This window comes from Rhineura floridana, chromosome 5, assembly GCF_030035675.1.
Source record: "Rhineura floridana isolate rRhiFlo1 chromosome 5, rRhiFlo1.hap2, whole genome shotgun sequence".
Taxonomy (NCBI): Eukaryota; Metazoa; Chordata; class Lepidosauria; order Squamata; family Rhineuridae; genus Rhineura; species Rhineura floridana.
The window spans coordinates 181,645,376-181,659,799 of NC_084484.1; the positions used below are offsets into that span (position 1 = coordinate 181,645,376).

The 14,424-nt window shown below is 49.3% G+C and overlaps 1 protein-coding gene across 1 annotated transcript in view; it reads right to left on the bottom strand.

The window, feature by feature from the left end:
- Positions 1-14,424, bottom strand: part of MOGAT2 (monoacylglycerol O-acyltransferase 2) — a 50,065-nt gene that overhangs the window by 33,871 nt on the left and 1,770 nt on the right. Inside the window, exon 2 of the mRNA XM_061629638.1 lies at positions 3,505-3,683. Coding sequence (XP_061485622.1) covers positions 3,505-3,683 — 179 coding nt within the window. The remainder of the gene's footprint in view (positions 1-3,504; positions 3,684-14,424) is intronic.

A 14,424-nucleotide genomic window follows, 5' to 3' on the forward strand; every position in this document is an offset into this window, starting at 1 on the left:
TGGTTAGGGGACTGGAAACAAAGCCCTATGAGGAGAGACTGAAAGAACTGGGCATGTTTAGCCTGGAGAAGAGAAGGCTGAGGGGAGATATGAGAGCACTCTTCAAGTATACGAAACGTTGTCACACAGAGGAGGGCCGGGATCTCTTCTCGATCGTCCCAGAGTGCAGGACACGGAATAATGGACTCAAGTTGCAGGAAGCCAGATTTCGACTGGACATCTGGAAAAACTTCCTAACTGTTAGAGCCATACAACAATGGAACCAATGACCTAGAGAGGTAGTGGGCTCTCCGACACTGGAGGCCTTCAAGAGGCAGCTGGACAGCCATCTGTTGGGAATGCTTTGATTTGGATTCCTGCATTGAGCAGGGGGTTGGACTGGATGGCCTTGTAGTGTCAGGCTTAGGTGGGCAACACAGCCAGTTCCAGACAAGACTGTTAGGAGTTAAAGACACAGTGAAGCCGGTAATGGACAGCACTTGGCAGAAACGCCCAAGGTCAGGCTGCAGCTGTAACTGATCAGTGAAGCAGCAATGAAAAGGCTTCAATGAGCACACAGAGGTGTGGGGGTAATAGGAAAGCATTATAGAGTTGGTTGGTGAGCAAGAGACGGAGCACGGTGTGAAACCAGTAAAGTTTTGTTTTCTTAAAGACTTGGCTGATGGTCTATTATTTCGGTCGGCGACTGGCACTGATACACAAGCTAAAACGCTACTGGACTCTACTGGTTATACTGGTAAATTGGTGCTGCACTCTACATGTAGGCCCCTTCCAACTCTACTATTCTATGATTCTAAGTGCTGATGTCCAGGAAACAGGGCATGTAGTGGTCGTGTCAAGGGCAGCCACAGGATGCCGAATAATCTCATTAAGAACATAAGAAGAGAGTCTGCTGGATCACACCAAAGACCCACTGAGTCCAGCGTCCTGTTCTCATTGAGAGCAACCAGATGTCCACGGGCAGCCTGCAAGCAGGACCTGAGTGCAAAGAACTCTCTCCCCACTTGGGATTCCTGGCAACTGGTATTTCCAGGTATACTGCCTCTGATTGTGGAGGTACATAACATAAGAAGGGCTCTGCTGAATCAGACCAAAGGCCCATCTAGTCCAGCATCCTGTTCTCACCGTGGCCAGCCACTTCTTTGCTTCTATGAAAACGCCCCCTGCATTTTCAATGTCACCCACAGAGCATCATCTATGCATAGCAGAGCAGACCCAAGACCTCTGCATCACTGGGGGCTGGTGCCCATTTGGACTGATGGGGCAGAAGGCACAGAGCCCTACAGGAGTTGGAGCCAATGGCAGGCACAGCCAAACTCATTCTGGTTTTCTCCCCATCCTACTCCTCCCTGCATCCTCCCACACGGGCAACACTGAGATTAAAGAAGAACACAGGAAGCTGCCTGATACCAAATCAGATTTTTGGTCCATCTAACTCAGTACTGTCTACCCTGACTGGCAGCCTCTGTCCAGGGTCTCAGGTAGGGAACACTCCCAGCTCTACCTGGAGATGCAAGGGATTGAACCTGGGACCTTCTGCATGCAAGACAGATGCTGTGCCACTGAGCTACGACCCTTCCCCCTAGGAGGAGGAGGAGGAATCTGCCAGCCAGGGCCACCCCCTAGGCTGGTCATCAGAAGACAGACAAGTGAGGACTGGCTGAGATTGGCTGGGGCAGTGCCCAAGTTGCCCATATGGACCAGCCTCCCCTGCTGTCCAGACAGTAGACACGTTTATCCACACCACAAGAGAAGTACCTTTGTTCTTATGGACACTTCCACACCCTAGGGTTGCCAGGCTCAGGGCCTCAGACTGAACCTGTATCTTTAGGAGAAGAGAAAGTCAGCCAAGCGCAGGTGGTCTTGCAATGCTGTAATGGGAAAAACCACAAGGTGGAATTCTCCCTTCCCCCAACACAACTTTTAAAGATCCTCTTGGAGGCCGGGCCTGGCAACCAAGAGGCCTTCTGTATCTTTAAAAGTTGTGCAGGGGGAAGGGAGAATTCCACCTTGTGGTTTTTCCCATTACAGTGTTGCAAGACCACTTGCACTTGGCTGACTTTCTCTTCTCCTAAAGATACAGGATCAGTCTCAGGCCATGGACCTTGCAACCCTACCTCCCACACAAACCTGTGCATTTTTTGGCCAAATGGCAGCCTAGAAATAAACTATAACATAACATTTTCCAACAGGCCCTGCACCCACCTTTTCAGGACAGGCATGCTCGGCTGACCATAGCCCAGAAACCACATCTTGTGGTCAGCTAAGGGGCTTACTAACTCCCCTGTGCAGGTCAGATTTAAAATTTAGTGGTTGGCTACTTGGTCAGGAGTCTGGGTGAGAAGCTGCTATACGAACAGACAGACAGACACACCCAACAGCAATCTCAGTTCTTTAAGTGTTGATCCTTATGTAACTATTTATTTATTTATTTTCTTATTTACTTACTTACTAGATTTATATTTATTTATTTATTTATTTAATTCCACTTCTATACCGCCCACAGCCAAAGGCTCTCTGGGCGGTTCACAACAGAAATAAAATACAACAATATCAATAATAAATACAACATACATATAATCAATATCAAACCAAAATATAAAAACAATATGTAAACAAACAAGTAGGAGCCCAGGGTGGCAAAATAAAAGCACTAAAAATACTCTAAAATATCACAAAAACAGACTGTAAAATATATTACAACAAAGCATCCTTGAGAACATATTAAAACAAAACATTTTTATTTTTTTTTTAAAAAAAGCCTTAAAAACATCTCAAAAAGCAGTTCCATCACAGACACAGAGTGGGATAAGGTCTCTACTTAAAAGGCTTGTTGAAAGAGGAAGGTCTTCAGCGGGTGCTGAAAACATGGCACTTGTCTATTATTTAAGGGGAGGGAATTCCAAAGGGTCAGTGCCACCACACTAAAGGTTCGCTTCCTATGTTGTGTAGAATGGACCTCCTGATAAGATGGTATCTGCAGGAGGCCCTCACTTGCAGAGCGCAGTGGTTTACAGGGTATATAAGGGATATACTTTTAGTATATCTTTTTTAGGTCTTTTAGGTATCCTATTCCCATGCTGTATACTTTGTACACCAAAACCAGAACCTTGAACTAAATCAGCACGCACGCGCACGCACATACGGGAGGTATCAGTGTGCTTAAGGGGATTGTCAAGATTCGCATAAATACAACAAAATCCTTAGCGGGGGAAACGAAGGGAGTACCCGTCTCCACCCCAACCCCCAAAATCCAGGCAATGAGAACTAAGCATCATCTGTACTTGGGAAAACAAAGGGGTGGGGAATGGAATGGACCATCTCAGAGGAACGCATGTCTAGCTGGGACCCGGAATTGAAGTACTCCACGCTGCAAGATTTTGTTGTAGGCCTTCCTTACAGTAGCATGCGTTTGATTATTTTGCAGAACATGCTCTAATTAAATGGATGGGGGGGGAGCAAAGCTCTATGCAGGGATGCCCCCCCCCAATCTTCCACACTTACTGTGATGGGGAAATAGTCCTTCATGTATCTCCAGACGATGCAGTTCCTTATGCATTGGACTCGCCTTCCACCTCTGTTCGGTGTCTCCCAGTCATAGGCCCACCAGGCAGCATAAAGGGCACTGATCAGCCAGAAGCGGGTGAAGAGGAGTCCGACAAAGATCACGATGCAACACTGTGCTGTGAAAGGAATGCAGGTTGGCCAGGAGGTGGCAAGCCCTCAGAGCAGGGCCCGCCTGTGGGCGCTTCCCTGTGTGGGGGTCTTCAGTGGGGCTCTGCAACTGATCTGGCAAAAGCTCGGATATCAAAACCAATTTGGGCTCCTACTGGAAGGAAGGGCGGGATACATTTATTATTTATCTGGGTTTCCTCCAGATCAGGTTGAGTCAACCCCAGATTGCCCCAGGCTGGCCCACCTGGAGTGATCTGGAGTTGTCACAAGACTGGGTGACCAACAGGAGGGATGGAGGGGAAGTGAGGGTATTCTTTGCCAGGGCTTCCCAGCAGGATCCAGTTCTCTGCTGGGGATGGGGAGAAACTTGATTCAGTGCCCACTGAAAGCTAAATCTATCAAATTCGCGCTTTTCAGACCAGTATGAGAACTGAAACTCAGCCGTCCTTTGAAAGTCGCACTTCCCCAAATTTTGCAGTGCCGTTCTCCAACCAGCCAGTGTTTACAAAAATGCATATATTGGGAGAAAGTGTGCACAAAAATGAACACATGAGTGAAAAATAAATGTACAAAAATGCATGGTAGGAGAAACCGCTTGCAAAAATGTCTGCATTACTCAAAATGGGATACAAAAACACATATTTATTAAAAGAAAATTGCACTAAAATGCTGAAGCATTTTCACAAAGATTTTTTTTTTTTAAAGAAAACTCACAAATTGCTGCAGAATGTAGAAAACTGAATCTGAGATTGGGAAACTGGGAAACTGGGAAAAACCCAAAGGGACCAGTCTTCCCCTCCCTACTCTCCGCTCACCAGCTGCTTCAGTCGTGCCCTGTGGAGGAGTCAGTTCCCCACAGGGAATGCACTTGTGAAACAGCATCCAGCAAGACTGAGTGGGCCATCTGTTTACCCTCCTGACCACATTTAATTGGGGTTTTAAACCCTAATTAAACATTAGAACCGGTCCCAAATCAATTTGGGGCCTTGATCCTGGTTGGTCAGCCCCCAATTGTCCCAGGTCAGATTGGGGTCAATCAGAGTGCTGTTATCAGGCCCCAAACTGGATCAGGGGAGATCACGCACAGCCCTCATGTTTACCCTAGGAAGACCTGGGACGCAATATTAAATTCCGGTCTGGAAGCAACCTTTATTCTTCTGCACAGACTTTCCACGCATCCAAAAATCAGGGAAGGCAAAGCAGAAAACTCTTTGGAAACGATGACATGATTTTGGCACATCCTTACAGGGACATTCAGTTCTCCTTCCTGGTTGGTGGGATGTTACAGAGGGCAAATACAGATGACCGCTTGCCAAGCAGCAGCTTGCCCCAGTTGTCTGAGGTCCCTGCAAATAGTCTGCACCACCCTGCCAAAGAAGAGCTGCCACCTTGCAGGCTGGGCGCCAGGCACGTGCTTTCAACTCCCCTGATGCCACAGGGCATGATGTGCCTCCTGTTTGTCCCCACCCTGATCCTATTGTGCTTCCAGCCCCCTCTGCCGTCAGCGAGGGGGCAGAAAGGTCCCCTCCTGTGAGGATACTAACTGCCGTCAAGTCAGCTGTCTGGGGGAGGAACTATGTGGCAGGAGCTGCCGCGTCCTCCTGGCCTGGACATCGTCACATGCTTTTTATCAAGGGCAAGGCAGCCAGAACTGCCATTGAATTCAGCTGTAACTTTAAGTGCTAGAAGAACTTGTGCCTGAGCGTGCTTTTCCCTCATCCCTCCCTCCTTTTTTCCTCTTGTGTCATGACATTTTAATACAGTGAGCCTGACAGCAGGGTCCATCTCAGGACTGATTTTTGACAGCTGCTCTGAAAGCCTTTTTGCTGAAAGGGAGGGGTATAAATGCCATAAATAAATATTCTGGTGAAATAACAGAGGGAGCAAGCAGGAGGACTGTGGTGGTGACCTGACAAATGAGAGATTTAAAGGCCTACATCCATCATCTCGGTTACGGGGGGGGGTCTTATTGCTAAGTGACAAGCAGCACTTTACCACACATCAGGTATGGGTTTTGGGGAGGGAGAGAGTGATAATTTTCTGCATCAGCAACACTGATGACTGTTTTATCAAGCATTTCCCTTCACACTGGACTAAGCTGCCACAGTGATTTGTAGCTCAGCCTATTAGCTACACCAGCCCTTGATTTTCTTTGCATTTTGATGAGAACCTACCTAATTCACACTATGAGAACCATTGTGCCAACTGAAACACAATGACCCTTCAAACCTGGCACTCCTGTCATTGTTGCCATATAGTTCTCCAACCAATGTGTACAAAAATGGGGAAAGTGTGCTTAAGGATGCATGCATTTGGGAAAACAACATACAAAAAAGTCTTACATTAAGGGAACAGAAAACGTGTATATTAGTCAAAACTGCATAGGAAAAAATGTGTACATGAGGAAAGATTTGCACTAAAATGCTCACAAATTTTCATTTCACAACAATAATCACAGGTTGCTACATAAATGCGGAGAACTGATGTTATGATTTGAAAAATGAGAAACTGAGAGAAATACTGGCAGATTCATCCATCCCTACTCCATGGGGGGAGGGAAGCATCACCTGTTGAATTTTGCCTGTCAAGTTAGTGGCACAGGAGCCCAATCACTGTGGCAATTGTAGGACAATATTTTAAAGTTGGTCTGTTGCAAAATTCTGCAGCCTGTACACTGTCTGGTTTTATGACTGTACAGAGGCCAAAGTACATCTCGGGAGGAGATAGCATGCCCTTGCCCTCAGCCCAGCTGATGATTAATCAAGCTCAATTGATTCTTGCTAGTCCCTTTGATGTCTGCCCTAGCTATGACCCAAGGCCAGGGGCAAGACTTCTGGAGTGGGTGCAACACTTCCCTGCCTGCAAGGTCCGGCCTTAATTTGGCCCACGGTTTCTCGACAGCAGAGGCACATGTGAAAACACAAGGAGAGTCCTCTACTGGGTCAGAGCAAAGGTCCATCAGCCCAGCATTCTGTCTCCCACAGTGGCTGCCCAGGCACCCTCTCGGAAGAAGCCCACAAGACAGACGTGAGTAGTACTTTTAAAGATACAGAAGACCTCTTGGTTGCCAGGCCCGGCCTCCAAGAGGATCTTTAAAAGTTGTGCAGGGGGAAGGGAAAATTCCACCTTGTGGTTTTTCCCATTACAGAGTTGCAAGAACACCTGCACTTGGCTGACTTTCGCTTCTCCTAAAGATACAGGATCAGTCTCAGGCCAGGAACCTGGCAACCCTAGACGTGAGTGTAATTGTTGTTTCCTGCTAGTTTGGCTTTGCCCAGCTTTCCTCAACCTGGTGCCCTCCAGATGTTATGGATTACAACTCCCATCAGGCCTAGATGCTGGCAGGGGCTGATGGGAGTTGTAATCCAAAACAACTGGCAGGCACCAGGTTCAGGAAGACTTTCCATCAGTGTGGATAATGTGCAATGAAATTGCTTGAGAAACAATCTGTCATTTTAAAACAACAACTAAACACCACGAAATCACAACCAGCTAGCCTGATAGGTCTGGATTGCCGTCTTTTCCCCCAGGAAGGGCTCCTGCAACTTCCAGTGGTGCAGACAGGCAGAAATTCAACATGTTCCATTTTCCCAGTCAAATGCTTCTCAGTGCCTTGAGGAGTTTCACTGGCTGAATTACTGCCTGCTGCGGAGCTGTTTTAAAAGCAGGGGGAAACATCCAGGAAAAGGTGGATATTCAGGAAAAGTTTTAAAAATAGGACTCTTGTAGAACTTGTTCTTTTCCTTAACATCCCATGGAGCCTATTATATTGGAATGCTAGGTCCACTACACAGCATAGGAATCTATAGCTATGCTGGGGGTGGGGAGCCTCAAGCCCACAGGCCAAAAATGGCCTGCCAGCCCCAGTCAGTTTGGCCTGCTTGCTTTTGGACGTCCACACACACCTGTCACTCACACGCAGGGCTTGGCAAAGTTACTTTTTTTGAACTACAACTCCCATCAGCCCCAGCCAGCATGGCCATTGGATTGGGCTGGTGGGAGTTGTAGTTCAAAAAAAGTAACTTTGCCAAGCCCTGCAGGTGCAGGACAGGTAAAGCTGTAACCGCCAAGGAGCGTTCAGGAGTGCTCTTCAAATTTGGCACCAAATGCAAACTCCGTGGTCAGGATCAGTTCCATTCTGGAGTTCCCAAATGGCGCCAATCCCTCACAGAGTTGCAGTTCCTGGCATCCTTAACACACTATAGTTCCCAGGATTCTTCAGGAAGGACATGTGTTTTATGGCATGTGTGCAGCCCCAGAGCGGAGACACTTCACGCTGAAAGTGGGCACAGATCCACCCATCATTGGGTAGCTGGCAGTGTACGGATCCACCTGCCTGTCAAAAATAGCCTTAGGAGGGGCGGCTACTTTTCAGTCCCGCTCTCCAGATCCAAGGGCTTCCCCAACCCTGCTCAACACTGACCGGCAGCCTCTCTCCAGGCACTCCGAAAGGAGCCCTTCCCAGTCCTTCCTGGAGATGTTGGCAATTGAACCTGGGACCTTCAGCATGCAAAAGAGATGCTCCACCACCGAGCTGTGGCCTTTCCCTCAAGCTTGTGCCCTACCGTAGATCTACAGCTCATCCTCAGAGAGCATCGCAACTTCTCCAATGCCAGTGAACACGTTGGGAAGCTGCCTTGATACAGCCTCAGAATGGTGCCCCATTTGGCTCAGCAGTGTCTACTCTGACCAGCAGCAGCTCTCCAGAGTTTCAGACAGGGGGTCTTTCCCAGCCCTCCCTGGAGATGCCGTGGGTTGAACCTGGGATTTTCTGCATGAGGAGCGGGTGCTCCACCACTGAGCTCCGGCCTCTTCCCCTTGCAGGTTGGACCCTGCAGAGGAAGAGTTGGGGTGGATTTGCGAGGCAAAAGTCCCAGTTGTGCCTTGGCATCTTTGCTGGTTTGAGACAAGTCCTTCCCTCCTTCCTTCAGTTCCATTATGTGCACAATGGGTATAATACTAGCCTACCTCACAGGGTTGCTGGGAAGATGAAACACAATCAAGATTGCGAAGCATTTTGCAAAATGGAAACTCAACACTGGTCATAAGCCTTAGAGTTAATTAGTAGATAAGATATACGGACGTAACTTATGGAAGTGCTTTATGCAGGGTCAGAGCACTGATCCACTTCATCCCAGATTGTCTCCCTCAAAGGGCAGCCGAACTCATCAAGAACTCAGGCAGAGAGATGTCAGTCCTGGTGTCCAAGACACCAGATTCCATCTCCTGGTGACTGGGACTGTCTGTCATGCAAAGCATGTGATTATCCACTGGGCTACAGCCTCTCCCCATCTCACACCCTTTTGGTGTAAATCAGTCAAGCGTGCCCAGATCTTTCTAATGACAAATGGGTGGCTGCAGACAGATAAAACTTGTTGCTTACTCAGTATTTACTGATTGCTCCACTTAAACGTGCTTGGATAGATTTGCTCACAGATGCAATGCAACATGGAGGTTGACACCTTTGTACCATACATGTCACTCTAGATCACACTGCATAATAGTTTTTGTAGTGTTAAACCTACACAAAAACATTGCCGATAGCCTATTTGTGTATTTTCTCAGAGGGTACACCTGATGCCAAGGGTTTCTGGCCCAGTTCATAGGCGACCCTTGCATTACGAGGCATTGATTCCGCAGGGTTCAGTCCCATACAGCGCCATCAAAAAGGACCAGCGAGGCTGGTGCCAGTCTTTAGCGGGTCCTCAGCATGGTGCTGCAGGTGAGCCCCTTCTGGATGCACTGGCACCATCAGAGCAGCTGCATGGTATGATGCCACTCATCCCTCACCCCCGATGCATTTGCCACCATTGCATCTGTTATGGCTGCAGAAGCACCGCTCAGCTTTGCAGCAGGGTGGTCAGCCACCGTGTTCAAATCCCCAAGGTGCAGTGTCCAACAGCAACATTATGGGGCATTGCAACTTTATGTATTTATTTATTACATTTAAATCCCACTTTTCCTCCAAGGAACTCAAGGTGGCATATATGGTTCTCCGCCTTCCCATTTTATCCTCACAACAACCCTATAAGGTAGGTTAGGCTGAGAGATAGTGAGCGTCCCGAGATCACCCAGTGAATTTCATGGTTGACAGGTGGATTTGAACCCTGGTCCCCCAAGTCCTGGTCTAGCACTCTAACCGCTACACCACACTTGGATAATTTAACATGTTAGGAGGCTGCCTGCCTGTGCCATGGACCCAGACAGTAGCTCTAAGCCTGTCCTGTTCTCACCAGGCTCCTGAGAAGGTAAGAGACTTCCCAGCAACATTGCCAATGTGGGCCACACCAAGTCAGTCTCCAGGGCCGGTCCAAAGCCAGAGTCCAAACAAGCAGAGTCCACAGCAAAGGGGTCAGGAAAGAGGCAAGGTCACAGCAGTCCAAAGGTCAGGGTCCAAGCTATCCGTGGGCAAAGCTGGTCCAGGCCAAGTCAAGAGGCAGGTCCAGGCTAGTCCATGGTCAGGTCTGGAGCCAACAGCAGAGCAGCAAACAGGCCAGGGATAGGGCTGGCTGGCTGGACACTATTCCACCAGCCCTTCCACCCTAGCCCTGGGGGTTTTGAGGTCTAGCTGCTAGAACCAAGCCCCCAACCTCAGCTGACCCTGATCAACTACCTTCAGTCAGGCCTTTACTCCCAAGGAGACCTTGCCTGCAGTCAGGCGCTTCTCTGGATGGGCTGCGTTTCCACCTGGTGTTTAAGCTGACCTCTGTCTCTTTGTCTTGGGACCTGTTCAGCCTCGATGTTAGAGGCAGAACTCACCCTAGGTGCAGAAGGCCCTTCCTCAATCTGGTCAGAGGACACTGACTCCTCACCCCAGGTGGAGCCTGACCCTGTGCTGGGTCTAATGCCAGAGCCTCCTGATCTTCCCCTGATGAGGAGTTCCCAATGATGATTCTCCCGGCTGGGACCTGACAGCACCCATGCTGAGTACCAGAGCAGGGGCAAATGTGTCCAGGGTGGAGGTGAGCAAATGACTGTGGGAAGGGCAGCAGTTCTCCCACTGCCCCATGCAGGGGCTCTAATGGCACAATTCTCTGGAGAGGGTCTGGAGTCAGCAAGATTAGCAATGGGCCCTTCTAAGTGTATGGGCACCCAGCAAGTGCCCAGCTATGCCGACTTCTGATGCTGACCCTGGGAACCAGGCAGGACGGGGCTGTTTCCCACGCTACCACACAGGGAGGGGTATTAGCACAAGGCTTCTTTGTCCTTTTCACAAAAGGGACACCCAATGTCCTTGTTGTGTTTTGTTTTGCACCAGACGCAGCTCCGTGTATGGGCAAGCTGCTGCTGAGGAATCTGCAGCTCCCTTGGAGAGGGACTGCACAGAGGCCTGACGTCAGAGCTGGCAGAGGACAGCTGCCAGGGGTTGGCGTGCCAAAGCGTCTAGTGCTCGCCTCTCGAAAATGAAATGAGTCTCTCGGTGGGGCAGGCCTGCGCTTTCTTTGCATAACCATGGCAACGGCTGAGAGCGGCGGAGGCAAGCGGCCGCCACCAAGCCCATCTGCTAATGAGTAGAACGGCTGGCATAGCCCGTGACGCGGAATGCCAAAGTGAGCCGATCAATGTCCCCTCAGCAGACTGGCAAAGAGGATGCTTGCAAGGCAACAAGACGATGTTTGCATACACACAGGTGCTCACGCCCATTGAATGCAGGGCCAGGAACACTTTTTCTGCCCGAGGGCCACTTTCCCTTCTGGGCCATCTTCCGGGGTCCACATGCCAGTCCTACACACATTTGCACACCCCTCCCTATATCCTCCGTCCAGGCAAGCAACAGGCATGGAAATAGAAATGGACTGCCTTCAAGTCGATCCCAACTTACGGCGACCCTATGAATAGGCCTTTTCATGGTAAGCAGTATTCAGAGGTGATTTTACCATTGCCTCCCTCTGAGGCTGACAGGCAGTGACTGGCCCAAGGTCACCCAGGGAGCTTCATGGCTGTGTGGGGATTGGAACCCTGGTCTCCCAGGTTGTAGGATAGGTAAAACTGACCATGGGGGAGGAGGGGGGGAAGGAGGGGATGGGAAGCAGATGGGGAGGGGAAGGGAGGGGTGAAGGAAGGGGGAAGGAAGGGGCAAGAGGGAGGAGAGTCCCAGGGGCCAGGTCAGAAGCCCCAGGGGGCTGCCTTTGGCTCCTGCACCTGAGGTGTCCCAGCCTGGAGTGAAAGGGTCCTGTGCCATTTAGCAAGAGATGCTTTGCCTGGGATGAAGATAAAACAATGGGGGGGGATGTCACCAGCCTGCTTTCTGGGTTTGGACAGGGGGCTGTTAAAATGCAGAGGAAATCAAGGGAGTTGAACTCTTCCCCTTCCTGGCAGTCATGTTATCTCCCTCCTTGGGAGAAGCATCACCCGCTAAATTTTCATGTGTCAAACGAAGGAAACGACCAGTGAGCAACGGTGGTATACCCCTGTTTGGATCTGGTTAGATTTTTAGGCAGTGGCGGCTGGCAGCTCCATGTCAGTGGGGCAGTGGAACCCGCTCCGGGTTTTAGCACTTTCAAGGTGCTGAGCCACCGTTCAGCACCTTGAACAGCTCCTCGAAAGTCCAGACTAAAACCTGGAGTGGGTTCCACTGCCCCACTGAAAGGAAGCCACCCTGATTTTAGCAGCATGGTGTAAGAAGCGTTCACCAACCTACCACCCTCCAGATGCTGACTGGGACTGACAAGTGTTCTAGTCCAAAACACTCAGTTGGCGAAGGCTGGCATAAGATAACATGGTCTTCATAAAGCAAAAGCAGGCTTTAAACAGCAACTATTAGGCACTTCCATGGAGGAGAGTGTAGATGTGTTTTGGATGCTGCAGAGGGGCCCACAGAGGACAGGTCTGCCAAAGGTGTTTAGCTATTACAGCTAAATAGAACCTCCCTGTTCATAGCAGTCAGCTGCTAAATGTCACAATGCGGGAAGGGAAGGCTGATGCCATCATCAGGACCTGCTTATGGGCTGACCACTGCTGGGATCACAACACTGAGGTAGACCCAGATGGGCTTTTCTTACGCTGGTTTCTTCACTGCTGGCTCTTCTATCCCCTCTGGGAGACACTCTCTGCTCATACATTTGCCAGCCCTGCCGTGAGCTTCCAAAGCCACAATGATCCTCTCCCAACTTGTCACCCTGGAAACTGCAAGCGTCCTTTTTTCTTCCCTCGATCACCCGCGTTGGCCAGCATGCAAGGTTCACTCTGTTGAGCCACACTGGGAGTTCTTCCTTCAGAACAACGCACCATGTTCATAGAATCATAGAATCGTAGAGTTGGAAGGGGCCTGTAAGGCCATCCAGTCCAACCCCCTGCTCAATGCAGGAATCCAAATCAAAGCATTCCCGACAGATGGCTGTCCAGCTGCCTCTTGAAGGCCTCCAGTGTCGGGGAGCCCACCACCTCCCTAAGTCATTGGTTCCATTGTCGTATGGGTCTAACAGTTAGGAAATTTTTCCTGATGTCCAGTCGAAATCTGTTCTCCACTTCCAGCCATCTGCCCACACAATTTCGCTCGGACTCCCCGTTTTTTGTGAGCGCTGCACCTTTAACTAGTGCAGGATTTAAGCAGAAGAAGCCTGTCCCGCCATGAACAGCCACTCAGTGGAGGCTGGCCCAGTCTTAGTCTGCCTTCAACCAGCACCCATAGCCTACTTCAGGCGGTGGGATTGCCAATCAGTTCCCTCCTCTTCCTCCTCTCCCTTAATCTCAGGATTTCCATTGTGGAACTCTGCAGGGAGGAGGACAAGGAGGGGCAAAACTAGTGTTAGCTGGCTCCGACTGCCATTGGCTCAGATCCCGTCTACGGCTGGCCTCTCTACCTTCCATTTTACCAGCCATCACTGGCTTCCCTCAAAATGACAGGTTGTAATGAGGAGTCAACCCAATCAAGCCTAGGCACACGGCAAGCTGCCTTACACCAAGTCAGACCATCGGTGCATCTCGTTCATTATTGCCAGCACAGACTGGCAGCAGCCCTCCAGGGTTACAGATGGGGTTCTGTCCCAGCCCCACCTCTACCTGCTAGGGATTTAACTCAGGGCATTCTGCATGGAGAGCAGATGCTCTACCACTGAGTAGGGGGGGAGTGACCAATCAGTTTAGGTTTTCTCCGTTTTTCATTTTTCTGCTCTTAAATTCAGTTCTCCCCATTTCTGTAGTTATTTGCAATTAAAAAAAAAATCCTTATGACAATGCTCCAGAATTTTAGTGTGAATTTCTCCTAATAAACAGATTTCTGTAAGCAGTTTTGACTCATGTACACATTTCTGCAAAGCCATTTCTCACCATATAGTGCCTTTTTATGCACACTTGCCCCTTTTGTAAACAATTGTTTGGTTTGCCAGCTGCAAACTTCAAGTAAGTGTGAATTTCGAAGGATGGCTGCTTCATATTGTTTTGGAAAGTGTGAATTTAATAGATTCAGTCTGAAATGCAAACTGAATCAAATTTCTCGCCCATCCCTACCACTGAGCTATGGTTGGTACACAGATGTGCCACCAGTCAGGTCAATTATCCAATAATACTTCTGGGCCTGTATTTTTACATAGATTCATTTCTTCCCATATATAAAACCTAGTCAAAGAGGAGCTAGAATGCTTAGCGAAGACTTGATGTCAATGACAAAACAGAAGCTTCACTCCATGTGGCGCTTGCCTTCAAACCCCAATCAAAAAGTGAAAATCAGGCTCAGCCTAGATGTGGCATTAATTGCTTTAACACAGTTGGCACGCCTGGGTTTTGTTATGTCAATAGCAACTGCAGGGA